The sequence below is a fragment of the Opisthocomus hoazin genome, chromosome 15, assembly GCF_030867145.1.
Source record: "Opisthocomus hoazin isolate bOpiHoa1 chromosome 15, bOpiHoa1.hap1, whole genome shotgun sequence".
NCBI classification, from domain to species: domain Eukaryota; kingdom Metazoa; phylum Chordata; class Aves; order Opisthocomiformes; family Opisthocomidae; genus Opisthocomus; species Opisthocomus hoazin.
In genome coordinates this window covers 22,502,083-22,521,171 of record NC_134428.1, presented here as the reverse complement: position 1 = coordinate 22,521,171, position 19,089 = coordinate 22,502,083, and the positions used below count along the sequence as shown (strand labels likewise).

The 19,089-nt window shown below is 43.0% G+C and overlaps 1 protein-coding gene across 1 annotated transcript; it reads right to left on the bottom strand.

Moving 5' to 3' along the window:
* Positions 1-2,476: 2,476 nt before the first annotated feature.
* On the bottom strand, positions 2,477-18,685 carry ARPC1A (actin related protein 2/3 complex subunit 1A). Its single transcript, XM_075436604.1, has 10 exons — positions 18,557-18,685; positions 15,236-15,317; positions 14,548-14,652; positions 12,053-12,275; positions 10,311-10,418; positions 6,738-6,950; positions 5,565-5,640; positions 4,496-4,689; positions 3,712-3,802; positions 2,477-2,862 (listed from the first exon to the last, which is right to left on the bottom strand). The coding sequence occupies exons 2-10, from the start codon at positions 15,297-15,299 to the stop codon at positions 2,824-2,826; spliced, it is 1,113 nt and encodes a 370-aa protein (XP_075292719.1). The 5' UTR covers positions 15,300-15,317; positions 18,557-18,685; the 3' UTR covers positions 2,477-2,823.
* Between the last annotated feature and the right edge of the window lie 404 nt (positions 18,686-19,089).

Genomic DNA, 19,089 nt, shown 5'->3' with positions numbered 1-19,089 from the left:
TCCCTCTCCAGATCCAACTCGAGGTTTGGCCACATCCTTCACCTGCTTTCACCTCCGTTTTCTTAAGTGCAAAGATCCTCCTCCATCCTCTGCAGAAAGGCGTCGAGGAGCCACCCCACCGCGCAGACGTCGCGGACACCAGAACAAGTTTTTGCTGGGGTTTTCTTTGGGGGTGGGGAGAAGGGATGGAAAGCGGCAGCGATTCTGCAGCTTCTCTTCCTCTAGAGACCGGGGAGTTTTTCCGGCAGGCTCCAGCAAGCAGTCCCTGGCATCCCAGCCTGCGCAGAGCCCCATCTCTTGCCCCCAGCCGTCTGCCAGCTGGCGTGTAGTGCCGAGCACCCACAGCCAGCAGCTACCCCGTAATTAAGACTGCAACCACGAGCTCTGTTGTGAACATGGCTTTCAAAGGCGCCGTTAACCCCACCACGTGCAAGCACCTGCTGAGCAGCTGGGTGCTGCGGTCAGCTCAGTACGGCAGCCAATTCTCACCCACGCCGGACACAAAGGACAGTGTTCCGGATGCAGGAGAGGCTAAACCAGCACAAGTATCTTCCCCACAGCTCAGAGACCGGGGGTGGGACGGCAGCAGCACGACCTCCCCGAGCGGAGGGATGGCCTGGAAACCCAGACCCCCCACTCCCAACGTCGGGGGGTGCACGGGGCGCAGAGCTCCCCCCGCACCGGGCAGTGTTCAGTTGAATCAAGCCTTGAGCGATGGTTGTTTGGATTCCCCTTGCTCAGTGCTTTTCTAATATTTATATCTCCAATCTGGTTTGAACCTCGGGCTTCCAGCACACACGTTTCTCAGCCAGCAACCTCGGGCGGCTTCCTCCAACCTCGGTTCACCAGCTTTTTGGAGCAAACGGGCTCATTTCACCTGTCAAGCTCCTTCACTCAGAAAAAGAACAAGGCATAAAAATTTAGAGGTCCATTTTCTCCACTCTCATTACATGATTTTTTTCCCCATCCTTTTATTCAGATCATATATTTTAGAATCCATTTTTTTGAACACTTTTTGGAAACAAACCACCACACTTTCAAAAAGTGTATTCAGAAATAAAACCGTTCTTGTCTGTGAGAGATAAGCATCTAACAGTACGTACAGAGACGGACAAAGCCAAACCCGCGCTCCTCTGTCCCTCGGCCAAGGCTGGCAGGGTCGCTTTGCTCCAGCAGACGCTTCACTCCGTTAGCATCGTGTCCTAGCTGACAAACCCAACCCCACTGCGAGCCATCGTATGCAGCAGGTCACTAGACTAAGAGAGGAGTAGAGGTTAAACAGTCACGATTTTATGTTTAGAAGGGAGAGGAAGTTGCAAAGCCACCCTTGACTACCAGGGGAGGAAGGTGGGAGACATAAGAAAACCAGAAGGAACTGGAAAAACCCTTCATTCTCCACACGCAGCCAACATCGTCCCTGAAAGGATGCAGCTCCGTGACGGACACAGCTCACTTGCAGCAGAACAGCAGCAGTCGTCAGCTTTGTGAGCTCATCTTCCACTCTCCCTTCTGAATCACCCGGAGCTGAGGAACGAGCAGTGTATGAAGCAACTCCGGTTCCAGAGGAAGTGGTAAATTTAGTCATTGGGGTTTTTTTAAGACACTTCTGCATTTTCGACAGAAATTACAAAGTCTTAAACCTCATAAAGCAGTGTTGTGAGCCAGCTAATCCCCTCCAGAGCACAGCCTGCCTCAAGGCAGCAACACAGTTAATCTTAACTAAACCATGTGAATAAAATAAGTTATGTGCAAATGCCTCAGTACCTATGAGCCTCAGAAATGAACTTCAAAAGATACAGTCACCTGGAGACCAAGGATCTGCACAGAAGCCAGACCACGCCGTTCCTTCTGTCAAGCGTGCTTCGTTTCCCCGTCAGTCATTAGAAACACGGAATTTTATAGGCCGAGCACTCGGCTCTAGCACGACATGCAGCCCTGGGTGGCTTCACGGACTTCAAAAGTGATTTGCTTTCAATTTGTCCTCCTGAGATCCGGCTTGGCAGATTTTTGCCTCGCTTTCCACACGCAGCCTTCCGCCCCGCATCCTAGGCACTGCACTATGAGAAGCCTTTGTACAAATCCTAAAAGGTAACTACAAATTATTCTGGACATTTGCCTTTGGAATGACCCACTAAACGGACAATAAAACAGACATTCAGGTTAATTTTCTGTTATTACTGGATCAAACACCAGGCAGAGACAGAACTAAGAGTCAGGAGGACAAAATCATTCATCCTCCAAAATCATCACCTCAAGGGAATAATTCCCCCTAAAGAAGCCCAGCTGAATCTTCACATCCAGATCACCAGAACTCCAGGTCTTCATCTGTCAACTTTACGAAACTCTCAGTAAAGATGAACTCTTCCTGTTTTAAGGCCATAAAATACCAGTGCAGGGTTTTCCCGCCCCCTCTCTCAGAGTTAATTCCTTTAATATCCCTTTTTTAATCACTGCTAATGAACATCAAAACAAAGAATCAGTTTTTCTTTTTTTTTATTATTATTATTTCTAGCAGACAATTTACATAAAATTCCCCTTTTAAGTTAGTGATTCATAACTTCCTGCAATAAACTACTTAAGGAGCAGCTTTGGTAAAGAATGGAATGAAACAACCAACCGAAAAAAAAAAAAAAAAAGAACAATCACAGCTGATTTTGAAACCAACACAATTCACCAAATTTAGATTCAAAAGAAAATCTGCCAAGCTGTATTTTCTCAGTGTTTCCAAACATTCCACCTTCCTCCTCCCTTTTCAGGTTTGTGCAGATGTGGGAGCTGCGTTCTGTCAAGCAGCTTGTCCTGCTAGATCACGGAAATCCACCTTTACATGATTCGTAGACCTTGAATAGAGGACTCCAAGGTCTTGAAAGAGAGAAAACCTTAATCACAATCTGCTACAGTATCCCGCGTTAAATAATTCATCATAAAGGCTGATGTTAAGAAAAAACAAGTAAAAACTCTGAATACTTGAGATTAGGCTCATATTCCAGAGCCGGAGACCACTACAATCATTCACTTCAAACTCATGCGTACATGGACCACTGATTCCACCCTCTGCTCCTGACAGTGCATTAAAGCAGCCTTTGCAGCGCCTCAATTTCTCGTTTGGCTCCTGGCCCCGCCAGAGCTTTCTGGCACTGCAGAACACAGACAAACTCTTCTCCCCCTCCCAGGCAGCGCAGCCCGGGAGGCCGGCAGAGACCTCTGTTGGCTAGCCCTCAGCAAAGCAAGCACTGCCTTCAGTCCTTATGGGTTTTCAGCACAGTGCTGACTGTATTTCCTAACTGTTCAAGGGAGCTTCTAGCTACTTTGGTAAGTTCATTATGAGAGGGCAGGATCACGTTCTGCAGAAAGACAGTGAGCAGAGTCCAAAGAGATGGGAGCAAGAAGAGACAGCAGGCCTTGTCGTACCAACGATCGTTCCAGCCTGATTGCGGCTGAGGTAGTGGTTGGAAAAGGAGAAAATTAGTGGGATTCCTACAGGGACATTAAGTGATTCCATTAAAAAATTCTGTCTGGATTAGCACCATCTGCTAAACAAAGTATATCTGCATTTATGCTGAATCTTGGCTCTGCCTTCCTTATGGAGTTCTGGATTTCCTAGTGCTAACAAAACCTGTGTTAGGGCTGAGCCTCAGAAGTTGATGCTAGAGATCAAAAAAACCCCCACCACCGCTCCCAGTTCACATAAACAGGGCAGTAAAAGCATACCTTGAAATCCCAGATGGTCATTGCCCCATCAATGCCGGTGGTGCAGAATTTACGGCAATCTCGTTTGTCTATCTCATAAATAGACACTTGGCTGAAAACCGAGAGGGACAGCTGTAAGACAGACACCCTCTCCAGAGAGCCAAAAAGCTGGGACATTTGGGCTGAATTCAACTCCTGCTGTCTCAAGGGGAGGCGTGAGTATAGCAGAGCTTACACTAGGTTTTTGTTACAATGCTTCAGAAAAATAAGCAAAGAAAAAGGATGCTGAAAGCTCTTTTATCGCTTAGTGGCTGCAGCCTAAACATTTTGCTTGGATAAAGACAAATTGCTTCAGAAATGTTCGCATTCTCTAGGCTCACACAGGTTTTAAAACGCAAGGATATTTTGCTCTATTAACCTGAATCAATCCTTTTGATCAACAAATACACATGGAAATAACATCTGAAATAGGAAGCTGGCAGGTGAATTCCTCTTTTAGGTGAATTTTGCTGACTAGATTTTGCACAGTGCTACCAACCTCTTGTGATTTATCTACATATTTGATAAGATAAACCGTGTTCAAGTTACAGAACACATTAAACATGAGCAAACAGCAGTAGCACGCATGCCATGTTAATGATTAACTTTACAAGCTTCCATACAAGTCCCAGAAACAGCCAGCTGTTTGTGAAGAACAAAAATGGAAACGGGATACCAGCTACACCCATCTGGTATGGCAAATTTGAGCTCCCATAGGTTTGCGGTACACCCCAGAAAAACTCGGACTGACGGCCAAGACACTCACGTTATACTGTTTTGGTGCAGTGTCTCCAGGGTAGTGTTACGATCTTCTGTAGTGGCTCTTTTATCCATGTTTCGGAAGCGTTCCATAGCAGAAATATTGCGCTGGATGCTCTGTTTTGGAATGTCTAATTTGGAAACGAAGGTCAGCAAGCCACGGTCATCACAGTTAAAGAGCATCGGGCAGCAGTCATGGCCCTGCAACCAGACATCATGAAAGCATGAGCTGATGTTTCTCAGCCAGGGTCGCGAGGGACTCCTGCCCTCAAAGGGCTGGGCTGAGACGGGACACGCGGTGGGGCACCGGCTGGAGAGAACCCTTCACTGGTTGCTCAAGAAAATAAATTCACACCTAGTTTGCTGGGTAACAGCTCCTCTCTGTCCAGTTCGCTAAGGAAGGAATTTATTCCTATAATGAGCAATATACTAAAAGATTATTTATGTCAGGTGGATTTTACTGGAACAGCTGCCTTGACAAAGCAATGCAGCAGAAGAAAGGAAAAAACTCATCATCTTACTTGAATTTTCCCTCTCTCTTCACTGACTTACAAAATATAGCAAGTGAAGTCAGAAGCGGCTCTATCTGCAGAGCATTTCTGAGCGACTAAAGAAACTGGAGTAGGCACGAGGCTGGAAAAACTGTGAAATCTATTTCTCTCAACATTTCTCCAGCGCTTTTGTAAGATGTCACTCGGGAAAGACTTGTTCCCCTGGGAAAGCTTTGTTTTTTAATGAAGCAAAAGCTTTGTGTATTTTTAACACACACCCAAATTAACCATTGCCTGTGGGTTGCTATTTTGGCTAGCACCAGGTGTCTGATCACATGGATCATATTTACACTAGTAAGTTTAAAAGTGTGTTATTTACAAGTTCTCTAAGCCTACTTTATAAAACCATGTCAAGAAACATAATCAACATAACCACCATTGCTTTTTGCTGCTGCTGTTAATTGCAGAAATGCAAAGACAGACACTCTGGAAGAGCTTGCTTTTTACTAACTTTGTAACGTATGGTGTTTCTCTCCTCTCCAGAACACTACAACACTCTACAAGGAGAAAATAATAGACACTTACAGCTGCCACCACACTGTTCTCAGAGACAAACGACACACTCAGGAGTGGGAGGAACTCTGTTTTCAGCTGCGAAACCCTGAACACAAGAACATTTGTTAGAAGGCTTCATCGAAAACTCTCATCTTTGGCTCCAACAAAAAATAAAGATCATACCCACGCAAAGATTATTGGAAAAGAAGTCAGTGTAGCTCAGTTGTCCTGAGGTAACACCAGCAGGTTGTAATTTGTAATAAAAAAGTTTTAACCTAATGAAAGCGTCCTGGAAGATCTATAACAAACATGAAGTATTCCGAGTGAAAGGCTGAAGTTATCTTATATTGTGTGTAAGCAGTGGCAAGAGTTTAAAAAGAATACCCTCAAAAAAGGTTCAAATTGATGAAGCTATTAATTTTATTTGCATATAAAAAACACTTGAAGTTTTAGTGCTTGACATCAACTTTTCAGGAGAAAAAAGCCTGGATGTTAAACTAAGTCAACTTTTGTGATTTTATAACAAATGAGGAAATTTTCTAGAACACTTCATCCTTAATGATATCCCCAACCAGGTACTTAGACAGCTGTAGCCATCAGGACCATGATTCAAACGGAAGCACAGCAATGCCTGGATGATCCACCAGAGATCTCGGCTATCAGAACCTAGGGGGAATCTCTTCCTTGGCAATGCCATGGGCACTGAAAAACTATTCAGATGAAGATTAAGAGCAGACGGAAGCATTGTTATTAAAATACTTTGTGGGACTGGAAGGTGTGAAACCTGTCAGCAGTGGTGTCTTAAGGTTGGAGTTAACGCTATGAAATGAAGAACTTCTTTGCAGGTCCTGCTTGGTGATAGGGTCTCGGCAGTTATGGAGCGAGCATGTTTCTGCAGGTCTCTTGGATCCATTTACACAGAAATTTTGTTTTCCCAGGCACTAGAGCGGAACGTATTTTTTCCAAATGCTTCCCCCCCCAAAGTAAATGAATGTACACTCACTGATGAAGTCTAAGAAGAAATTCAAATTATATAATATAAAATTCAAAGAATCTACATTATTTATATAGGCCTCAAAGAGATTCCTGGAACCTACAGTAAAATTGTCACGGCTTTCCTTTTGTTGCTGCAAGTACAACATTCCACATACAGCTTCCTTCTCACATCAAACAGCTAACAACAAACAGAAAGAGCATACTTACATCATGTTTTTTGAGGCATCAGCAACTGACACAGTACTATCGTGGCTGACCCAGGCTAGGCGGTTACCACTGGCAGAAAAACTGACACTATGCACCCATCCGCCGCTTCCAGCACCCCCAAACTCTGACATCAGCTGCCCAAAAGGCATTTTGGAGCCCCATGGTGTACTGGCTGGTTTTTCATCCACTTCCTTAATGTACGCAGAAAACACCCTGCAAATAAAAGATTTCGGCATGAACAAAGACAGGATAAACCTCCTGGGAGCTGCATATACATTTCACGCTGGAAATAACTAGATGCATTCTAATTCTACCAAAATAACATACTACAGTATCTTTAAACAACAAGCCACTGGTGGCTGGGAAGTGTCTGTATACAGAGACAAAGCAATAGTACAAAGGGTAATGCGGACAGTTTTCTCATAAATGCTGTGTCTTGTATTTCTCTCCTTTCTTCCAGAAGATGGCACAAAACCCACACACTGTCATTGCATTTTCCACTGGGCTAAGATTTCCCTTTCACCCTTTTGTGATGTTAATAAGCCTCAGAGTCAATTCCTCTTTAGAAAAAACCCACAACTTGTGCTGTATAATTAGAAGCTAATAGAAACACCTACAAAATTACTCACTTTTTAAAAACATTCACTTTTTAGCAGGATTTCAGAGAAAGAAAACCGATGTACAAATGCCAGCAAAGGGGCTTTAAGCCACCTTATTCTGGCTCATTACTGAAAGAACGCCTTGAAAACCTGAAATACCACAATGTTTTTACAGGTTTTTTTCCCAGTGCTACAATTTTCAAGATATGTTTAAATAGAAAGCCTCCCCCTTTCATCAAATTCCTTCTGCATGATTCAGACATGCCACAATATGGTGTTCTTGACTGTTACCATGGAAGTTACGGGGACGTCACAAATATAGGATTAGAGTCCATTGAACAGGAGGAGCGAGTGAGCTACGCCATACTACTGTCAGAGAAACATTCCAGTATTAAAGAAAAAACGAGATCATATATTCACGGATGCAGTCAAACATAAAAAGGAATTATTTTGTAGTGAGTTTAAGGAAATGTTGCTCCCTCCTCCCTGTTTTTTAAATCTTTTGCATGTGTGGGGTATGCACTTCAAAAGGTACCTATATTCAGTTTATTCAAATAAAGCTGATCATTTGGAACAAGAAGGGTTTAACTGCAGCTATATTAGGTACAGATTTCCAGAGAATTAAGTATGAATTTATACTTGGCTCTATAAATTTAAATATAATCTAATAATAATCCTTCAAACAACTTAATTTTATAGAGACATCTAAAAGGATGGTTCTCTTAATGTATGGAAATAGGACAAGATGTTTAAAGCAACAGCCTTTGACACAAGGCAGAAAAATCATTCCTAAGTAGCAAAAGACCTTGAAGATGACTGCTAGTCAAAAAAAAAGAAGTCTTTTCCCTTACCAAAGTCTCCTTCTCTTTTAAAACCAAAACCAGCTCAGTTTGAAGGCCTCAGCCTTCAAAGAACATAGCGAAATGACTTTCATTCCCACAGCAACATTGCTCCAGCAAGAATATAAAATTCACGCCTATGTGGTGCTGTTAGCTATATATATAATTGTAAAGACAAATGTAAGGGGAGCTCATCTAGGCCAGCCACTAAAAAAACCCTGCTGAATACCTATCAACTTGGAGACTCTTCTGCCCTCTGTTCTTTTTCCAAAATGTCTCCCACTTAGCTGCTTATTAATTGGCAGTGGCTCTGGCAGATCCATTTCATAATTTTCTTCAGAACCACCTATCAGAACAGGTGCATACTTCAGGCCCAGATATCTTTATTACCTTTAATATGCAACCGACATTCCCTAGGACTGGAATTCAAGAGATTTGTATTCATTATTTACCAAAAAGAATATTCTTTCATGGTTTTGGGGAAGAAATAGAAACATAAAACCCAGTACCAATCTCCACTACTTTTCCTTTCTTCCTTTAATGTTTCTATACGGATATTCTACGATAAAAGCAGCAGAATTATTACATGATTCATCCTAAAGTAAAATGAAGAACAGAAAGTTTCCCAAATGTTTTAAACCAAGATCTGGTTTTTGTGGTTTTGTTTTTTTTTTAATATACCCCATTTTAGGAGCAATAAGGTGCAGGACAGAAAGAATTTTCTGATAGGAAACAAAAGACTGAGCAAATCTTCTAGAGAATGCTCCCAGGAAACTGACTGAATCACATCTTGAATGTTCCCCAACAACAAAAACAGAAAATTATTGAAGTCTAGCTTCTCAACCAAAACATGCTAGAGGAGAGAGGAGATAATCAGGGATGCAATGTACGCAGCAAGCACCGAACAAAGCTTGGAGACAAAAGGGCTGAAGTACAAGGTGACAGACAGACAGATAGACATCAGCTGACCTAATGTCAGAGTCCCGAGATGCTTTACGAACATGTAAGAAAAAATTTCCACATGTGAAAAGCAGCTGCTTCTGGAAGACGAATGAGCACATTTTACATCACCTTTTTTTTGTGAAAGGAAGTGAACATGTACAGCTCATCGAACTAAAACTGGAGGTAAGGCAGGGAAGGGAGACAACTCTCCCCTTCTTCCCAGCTTCCATTTAACGTCTCTCCTTACATAAAAAGGTATTAAAGGATCGAATTTAGATGCATGGGTTTCATTCTGAAATAAGGAATGTAATAGTTGGTCCCACCTCCCCCTCCCACTCCTTCTTAGTCATTTTCAGTACACACTTTGAAGCTTTAAAATTGCCCTATTACATAAAGAATTTAAGAAAAGAAGCTTTCATTATTATTCAAGGTACAAGTGATTAACTAAAGTATGAATTAAAGTCAACCACTCTGCAGACAGTTCCCTATGCAGACTTCATTGTAGTGACACCAACCACTCAGTACAGAGCAACCTGCAGGACCTACCGCTCATGGTGTAATTTCATACTCAGTTTGAAAGACTACGCCACCCATCTCACATGCCAAGCTGCTTTTATCAGCCTTTTTCTCATTGTTCTGCAGAAATGTTATGCTGAGTTTCGGGTGCATCAATTCCTTGACCCTGCCCACCGCACGACTGCATGAACATTCAGGCTGGCACAGGCGAAGGGGAGAGAACAAGTGACTCGGGGAAGAAAAAGGTGGGATACCTCCTTCGGAAGCGCCGAGTTACTCTGATTTTGGAACTCCAGCATTAGGATACTACTTTTTAAACTCTGACTAACAGCGATGCTTTCCTACAAGATAGCACCTGTTAGTCTAATTTCAGCCCAACAACTAGATCTCAGCACTCAGTGCTGCGCAGCAGTATTTCTGTATACTCCTAGTAAAGAAGCTCACCAGTTCATCAAATTCAGGTGTGTCCCTCGACAGATAAATGTTAGTAGTCCAAAGCCTGCATCCAGTAGCACCAAAGCCAAAGTTTCTCAAGCTGAATATATTTTGGTAACAACCACAATATGCAATAAGTCATCTTTTATTCTAATAGCAAATGCATGATCAATATGCTCATGGTACTAACCAACTTGAACCAGCAATCCAAATTCATTTACAGATGCTTTATTTTCTCTCACCTGCACTTGAAGTCACAGGATCCCGCAGCCAGCAAAACATTGTTGGGGTGCCAGTCCAGGCTAAGGACAGTGGAACGAATAGGCTTTTTAATGTGTTTGCTCACCCACCTAAAATTAAAAAAAAAAAAAGAGATAAAATTTATATTAAAATATTTTACCGGACTCCCCCATGAAATATTCCTCAAAAAGATCACCCCTTGCCAATGACTACACACACCAGCTTTGCAAGACAAATCACGTTATGCCCAAATCTTTCATATTCCCCTGTACAGTCTGTGAAATTTATACGGTTATCTTAATCAAAATTTTAAAGATTATAAACAAATTCAAGTTAAACACGTATCTCTTCACCTGAAACCTATTCTCCTTGTAACCCATTTTCATAACGCATCAGACTGAACTTCTGAATGTGAATTTTGCCCTGTAATTTCCTGGTCCTTTACATCCTGTGAACAAGACCTCAGCTTTGATGGTGATACTGAGCTAAGCGGCACTATTTTCTTAGATAACTAAGTACAATTCATCTCCAGCTCCTTTTGATGAGTTTTGCAGTCACCTCTTTTGCCTATCAACTTTTCTACTGTTTAATAATACAATAATTATAAAATGCAACAAGTAAATGGGTGAACTGCCAATGACACGACTAATGTATACATCTCAATTATTTTAAGTACAGTGAAAAATGGTCTTGATGTTGAATGCATCAATATTAGCTTAAATATATCTCAGCAGATTTAGTTTATTTGAACTATCTACAAAATAGTAATGAAATCTGTTATTCACTTGATGGCCTTTGGGATGATGGTGCTTTTTCTTTGAAATTACTTCCACCAGGCACAAGCAGTTCTAAGGATCGCATTAAATTATTTGTCTTCAACTTTTGATTCTTCTGCAGACGAGTGAGGCAGAGAAAATGTTAATAACTGAGTATGTGGGAAAGCATAAAAGTCCAAAACAATCTTTAAAATGTGTTTTGCAGATGGTATCATCGTTTACCGTTTCCACGTGGAAGGCTGCACACAGAACGGCACCCCAAAGTAAGATACTCAACATACTGATTTCACCTACAGATGATACAGTAAATGCAGCCTCAACACGTACAGCAACAAACGTAGATCCACTAAAGATCACCACTCAGTTTAGACGCCAAAGAGAAAAAAACATTAACAGTGGAAATATTTGTGATAATGTTGTCTGAAATCTATAAACTGTGACAAGAATATATGACAGAATACGGAGCAGGTAGATGATGACATCTTCTACTAGGCCACCCTGGAGATAAGTGACAGACCTGAATTCTTTAATGACAAGAAATGGCGCAAAATAACCTATACAGAAGAAAGACTCCAGTCAAGGTTTCTTCATTCAGGGGGCGAGCGGGGAACATTTCTCTTTTTTCAGGCTTGCAGTGGTGGTAAAGACATTTTTACTCTGCAGAAATTCTTGTGCTTTTAGAAAAGCAACGTATGTTTATGGCAGTCAGTCGGAACACATCCATGTCAACGTGTATAACCTGAAAATAGACTAAGTCCAAGGCCTTTAGGTGCTAGACCAGAGTAAAGCAGAGCAAACTCCCTCCCTAAGATGCAAAAAGTCCATGAAGGAACAGATGAGGCCTATCTCTACACTTCCTGAAGATTTTAGGAATTAGGAAAACAGCAACCTAGTTACCACCGTTACAATCCAGGCTTCAGCTTTCCCATGCAGATGTTAAAGGTACAAATAGAAATTAAACAGCTCACCAGTCATTTTCAGACTCAAAGTAGCACACAGATATAAGTCGAGCTCCACTTCCCACAGCAAATTTATTCTCCAAGGGAGACCATTTCACAAAGGTGGCTGCACGATTAATTCTCAGGATCACAAGGGTTGGTTTCCACACGCCATCTTTCTGACTCCAGACATAGGCGTTACGGTCTGCACCGCAAGTTACAATGCGATCGCTTTTGGGAGCCCAGTCAATACCTGCAATTTAGAATTCACATTAATAAACTTTTCCCTTTATATACTGTTTGCTTTACAGTAAACCAAAACAGAGAAAATCTCATGCCTTCTACCACAGAGCCAGTTATTAACGTTATGTGACTATTCCCCTTCTTCACTTATTCTCCAGGCACGATTTTAAACTGTTAGGGATGTCAGTTTGTCCCTCTAGCTTTCAACAAATTGCAGATCCCAAATTCCCAGATTCCACGGACAATTTCCCCGCTAAGGAAGCCCGCTCCGACAGCTGGCCAACAGGCGGAGCTCTGCAGTCTGGCTAAAGCCCGTCCGCCCGCAGACTTCAAACCGCTGACTTCTGCAAGAGACCCGTCTCAACAGCTGAAACCCAGCAACCCTAAAACTATGCACAGTCCTCTAACACAGCTGTCTGCTTGCTGCCAGACCGCAGTCATGATCTCAAAGTTTAGGTAGCATGGGGTTTTTTTGGTTAGAAGTTATCAATCTTTATGTACTGATACAATCCTTACATTTTTCCCCTGCCTATTTAAGCTGTGCCATTAGAAAGAAACATTTACCAAGCAAAAATAACAAATTCAAAGAATAAAACGAAGCCTTTGATAAGCCTGCCATTGCTTCTTTCCCTTCCTATGCAATGAAGGATGTTCTCAACTGGAAAGTCTCAGGAAAACATTGTTTTTCATCTTTTCTTTAGCATTCTTCTTTGAGATGCAGAGTGCAATCCTTAACTCTCCTGCAATGAAGTTATATTTCAATGGTTTTTCAGAACTGTGTTCTGTATTAAAAACATACCTTAAGCACATAAACTGAAAAAAGGATAAAAGATATGGAAAGAATTTGTACTAATTTTACCATGTTGTTCACATATGGTGTACTTCCAAATAGGCTTATGCTTAAAAAAGTTCAGTTTTGAAGAGGTTGGTAGTCTGAAACCATCGTTACATGAGTCAACCTAGCACTGCCTTTGAAAGGGGGACCCATCCAGCCTCTCTTTACCTCTCTTGCCCACCACCTCCCTTGCACCCAGCACTGGTGTTGTTCTGACTCACGGCAAGTTCAACTTTTTAGCTTAGCAGAAAACTAAGCCAGCAAAAACAGTGAATAATGCTCTTCCTGTAAGTGAACAGAATCAGCTCACCACAAATCTCTGAATCAAGGCAAGACAAGCGACCTTGTCCCTTGTGATCAGAAGCTGGAGTGGCAGCAGCTGAATGACTCCTGTCAGTGTCAACAAGCAGTTTGATCAGACTATCTCCTGTGCCCAGCCACAGTCTAAGTCTACTCTTTACGACAATCACGGCATTTAGTATTCCAAAGGTATAAGCTGCATAGGAAAGCAGAGAGCGCTCTTCTCCCAAGTCATGAATATTTGGCTTCTAACACTAACAGGTACAAGAAAAATGTGTTTGGGGAACAGCACGTCATTTGTAAATTCAGCCCAAGTGACTCTTCACAAAAGAGCACGTACAGTTGTGCTCTTTGACAGCAACAATCAGATAAATTGAACAAAGTTCCTGCAAAATGCTACTGGGCAGATACTTCTGCCCATTAGTGAGCTGAGAACAGAATAAAGGATACTGCTGTTTTGAGCAAACACTTGTATTAATTACTTTCATTTCCTTAGAAAACAAAGCCCTTATAAAAATATCACCATGAAAAAAACCAGTGATATAAGAGACTACCGCAGGACAATCACATTTTAAAAATAACACCTTGTGACTCATCATGGCAGCTCTTCTTACATTTTCATCGTGGAGCGACAGATACTCTGGGCCTGCAGTAAAATTTGCTCACTGACCATCTGTCGTCAGTCCAGGACTGACCAATTGAAGCGTTTATACAGTCCCTAAAAATGGGTATTTATTGCTGTCAGAAACCTCAAACCAACACAACGTTGTATACTTGATGAAGTTTTAATACTAGCACTTGAAGGGGAGCGGCACACACCAACAGCAGAATTTCTGACACAACCAGGTTATTTCAGTAGACTGAAAATTTATTCTCATTACTTTCTTACAGATGAAAAACAAACAACAGATAAGAAAGAAAGGCTCAATTATTCTACCAAAATGCCTGGAAATGAAATTGGGCTTTTCCTGCTAACATTCATTGCATGCAGCCCAGGAAAATGCTGCAAAACTCTCTGTAAGTGGGAATGTCAACCTATTAAAAGATCTATTTACTCAACACTTGCAGATTTCCTGTTCAGATTCTTGGCTGGGGAAAACAGGGGGCAGATAAACCTGACGTCTGGCACAGCACAATCTTCTCTTACCTGTAATGTGTCCATTGTGTTCCTTCAGCTCATGAGCCTTTACCCACTGGTTCCCGCTCTTCTTGTAGATGTGGACTTCATGATTATTAGGGCTAATGGCAATCTCTTGAAGAAGAAATAGAACAATCTGGTAGCACAGAAGGCTTTTTAATCCTGAACGCTTTACTTGGAAAGACTTTCCAATCTAAAACCCGTGTTCTCAAATTTCAGAGCATTACATTGGTTTTGTACACAAAGGGCCAACATCCCTGGATAATTTCAAATAATTATGGTCATAACACGGTCATGAGTATGCTGCACAGAAAGACAATAAATTCAGAACTTAACAGTCCACATCATAGTAGAAAATTAGGCTATTAAAAGAAAGGGCTCGTTTGGGGTATGGAAATAGAGTTTCAAAGAGGGTAAGGGCCAGCTCATTCTCAGGAGGTGCAGACCAAGCGGCAGAGCTTGCTGGAACACTAGGAAGACTAGATTTGCTTGTATCCCAGAGTTCCAGTAATGGGTTTAGAAAAGTTCAGATTTAGCAGACGTGTGCTTTTTGGATTACAAGTGGAACATTCAACACGTAGCACTATGTACTTGACCATCCCTTCCCTAAACTTGACCCAGAACATTACAAGATCATAAACTGACAGCAAACAGAAAACAGCAATTGAAAAAAAAACAAAACTAGCACATTACTTACGAGTACGGTCTCTGTTCCACGCATGGCAGGTGATTGGCTCTAGTAAAAACTGATGCAGAGACATTCCGAGTTAAAGGTATTCCTATGTTGTAAAAATTGAAAAAGGGGAAAGGTGTAAAATTGAAAAGAAAACACTTCAAACTTAGATAATCATGAAAACAACATCAGCCTTCAATATTTACCAAGGCTGTTTCAGTCTAGTATTACAATTCACTTACAGAAGATCATAACTTTGCAAGTTAAGGCTGCTAAAGAGCTGCCTTTGCCATACTCCCTGATATCTTCAGGTCGATGAATTTTAACTGTCCTGTTTACTATAGCTAACTGCAATTGCCCTAGAAGCCATATACGCACGCTTCTTAGTACATCCTCACAGGTGAGAGAGCAGGTTCTTAGAAGATCTAACAAACCTAATAGTTTTACCAGGGAAATAGAATACCTGCAAAAAAAATTCTAGAGACACACTCACTGAACTGATTCACAATACTGCAATGTATCAAGGCTCTCAGGTCGCACTATAATAAAATATTTTTCTTTATGTTTATATTTATCTATGTATCAGGAGGTTAAATTGGTGTGTCCAGAACATTGATATGTAACTGTAATCTCTGATGTATTATTTGATAAAGCCATTTATATGTAACCTAGGGAAAAATTATTAGGATTAGTAACTAGCTAATTACTAATTTCTTCAAATTAATCCTAGCACTTAACTGGTTTATAGTTAAGCTTTTGCCCCCATGAGACTCAAACACTAAAAGAACAAGCTGAATCATTTTAGTTTGGAAGTATTTTAATTTGTTAAGAAAAAGCTGACACCTATTTTTTCTTTAACTTATAACTGCTACAAGAAACAGCACTGAACATCTGCAATTGGAGGCGCACTGACCCACAATTACAAAGTTATTTCAAATATTATATTGTATTCTATGTCCTGTATTAAGGGCAGTATAAATGAATGGAAGACAACATTGTAAAAACTCAAGGTCACCTGTGATAATTAGAACCTGCATATTTCAATACATACAACTTGGATTTGTCGATTCCTTCCACGTATTCCACTAATTTTCATAGCAATTTATCCTTGGCTGATGGAACAAAGTCTTTTTACCCCTATATATACGTCTAAAAAGAACTCTCTCTGTGATGTCATTCCAAGACATCCACACCCATTATAGCCTGAAATTACAACATACCCAAGTATGGCCATGTTAGCAGAGGGTGGAGACTTCAGGACAAGGTAGGAATTTGGAAGCAAACAGGAAGCGAATGGCAGTCCAACAGAAACTCAGGAGTGAATGAAAGATGAGTACGTTCTTACGGAGCGTAGCAATTCTTACCACACCACTAGTGTAACAAATACACTGAAGGCACTGAATGTGCGAGCAGAGATGATACAGTACCGAGCCAATGCAAGTAACTGGAGAGACTTTTGCTTTTCTTTTTTTTCCTTTTTTTTTTTTTGTTAAGAAATCAAGCACTACTATTTTGAGAAATACAACTTAGTTACATTTCAAATGTACTTCAAATATAACTTTTAACTATATGAGCTTTAAGTCCAACTCATAATTTTAACCAGCATGATTTTCATGCTTCTTCTAATAATCATATTCTACCAAAGCTATTAAATATATGCAGTCCTAAGCAAAATAATTAATTACTTTTTATTAACGTGAGAACGTTGACATAATCCGAGTTACCTTTGACCTTGGACAGCCATGGTTTGAGATTCCATGTGTTAATATAAGCAAAACACAACTGCAAATCGCTTTTTCCACGATCTTGCTTTAGTACATGCCAACATTCAGTAGCAGTACATTTCCATATACAGGAAAAGCTGAAGAGCTGTTCTACCAACAAGGAATGCTCAGCCTTTTCTACTCTTTCTGAAATAAAATATAAAAATATCTGATCTCCCCTCCCCAAGGAATGCAGCTACTTTGGAACACTTTCTAATACAACCCTGGTATTTTCTCTACAGATTGGCACTACATACGAACAACATGGTCTCGTCCCAGCTTCTAGTTCAGCGATTTTTACTAACCTACACGCTGTTCCCAAAGACAGCCCAGACAAGCAATATGATCCATTCCTTCCCATTCAGTTTCTCAAGCACCGTAACTTGTAGTAAATGACTGATTATCATTTTGGTTTGGTAGCAAACTCATAAAAAGTCAACAGTGATGATAATCTCAAAAAGCACTACTATTTCTGCCATCCGATAGTTGAAGTGCTATTTTTTTGGGGAAGATATATCTTCATGAAGTCTTCCAGTTATATTTATTCCTTACCAATACACAGGCAAAACCAAACTCACACTTCACAAGAAAAAATGCAACTGGCTCTATGATCCTTGATATAACTGATACGTAGTAAACTATTCAATGCCTTCCTGTCAGCCAACCTCAGAATCTCACACAGGGAAGATACTGTTATGATAACTTTGTCAGCCAAATAGTTAGTGTAGTTATTCCTGATCTTTTTTCTTCAAATGCACAGTAACCATCCCTGGATTTCAAGAAAAATTTTTAAAAAAGGAAAAAAAAAGGAAATCTTGCACCTTTGTACAGCAGGAGTTCTTTCAGTATGCGGACTGAAAAGATCAAGGTTGGGAAGCACAGGACTCAGCTGCTGTCATCTCTCAGTGGGGTAAGAAATACGTGGTTTAAGACCATCCCTGGACAAGCAGCTAGCAAAGACGCAGACTCAGAAGTGGAGACAGCGTAAGTGTGCACGAGAGAGAGAGAAAAGGGATCATTTTAATCCTTGCCTATTTTCAGAGCACCTACATCGTTTTCAAACACCTGGCAGGGAAGCGCCTGTAACTAAGGACTGCCTGCTACCACTGTCATGCCCTTCCAGCTCACCCGGCGCTTTCCCAGGAGGGTGACCCCAAGCCTCCCGCCCCAGGACACCGTTACCCTCACCAAGCCGACCGGTTTGGGACGGACCGCGGGCTGCGGCCCTGCCCCGCGCTGCCAACGCAGGTGCCCGGCGCTGCGGCGGGGGCCATGGCGAGGGGCGAGGCAGGGGCTGCCCCGCCGAGGCCCGCCCGGCTGCTCCCTCCCCGGCCCTTCACGGCGAAGGAGCTGAGGGGTCCCCACCGCCTCACCCTCAGCAGGGTCCCTCCAGCCCCTCCGTGCAGCGGCAGGGCCGGGCACGGCCCCCCGCCCCCGGGCAGGCCGGGGTTGAGGCGACTCCCCCCCCCCCCCCCGCCATCCCCTCAGCACCGGTGGGCCTGCGGGCTCCCCTCGCCGCCTCCCACCCCTCCCGAGGGGCCGGCCCAGCAGCCCCGCGGACAGACCCGGTGCGGGGACTCACCTGAGGCGGCGGGAGCGGAGCGGGACTCGCGGACTCTGGTCAGTCAACGCGGCTCCGCTCCGGGCGGCGGGAGAGGGAGCGGCCGGCGGCGGAGGCCGAGGGGGGGGGGTGTGGGGGGGTGGCCCGGCACTGACAAGGGAGCCAGGAAACGCGCTCTGCGCCTGCGCCGCCGCCCGCCGGCCGCGCCTGCGCCGCCGCCGCCGCGCTGCAGGGGCGGGGGGAGCTGGGGCGCGCCGGGGAGCCGCTCTGCGCCTGCGCGGCGGGAGGGCGGGGGGGGCCGTGCGCCGTGCCCGCGCCTCACACAAAGGAGCGGGTGCGCTGTGGGGAGCGCGCATGCGCGGTGGTTTGTCCGTTCACCTCAAAGGGGTGGGAGAGGGAAAGCTTTAAATTCTCGCTGCGAAAGGAGTTTTTGTTGTCCCTGGTGCTTTGTCGCCTGGTGAGGTGAAGGAGGCCGTGGCTGCCCCGCTGGGAGGGCGTGAGGCAGGTGTCTGGAGGTCCTCAGGGTGTGAGGGGGCCCGAGGGGCTGGTTTGTG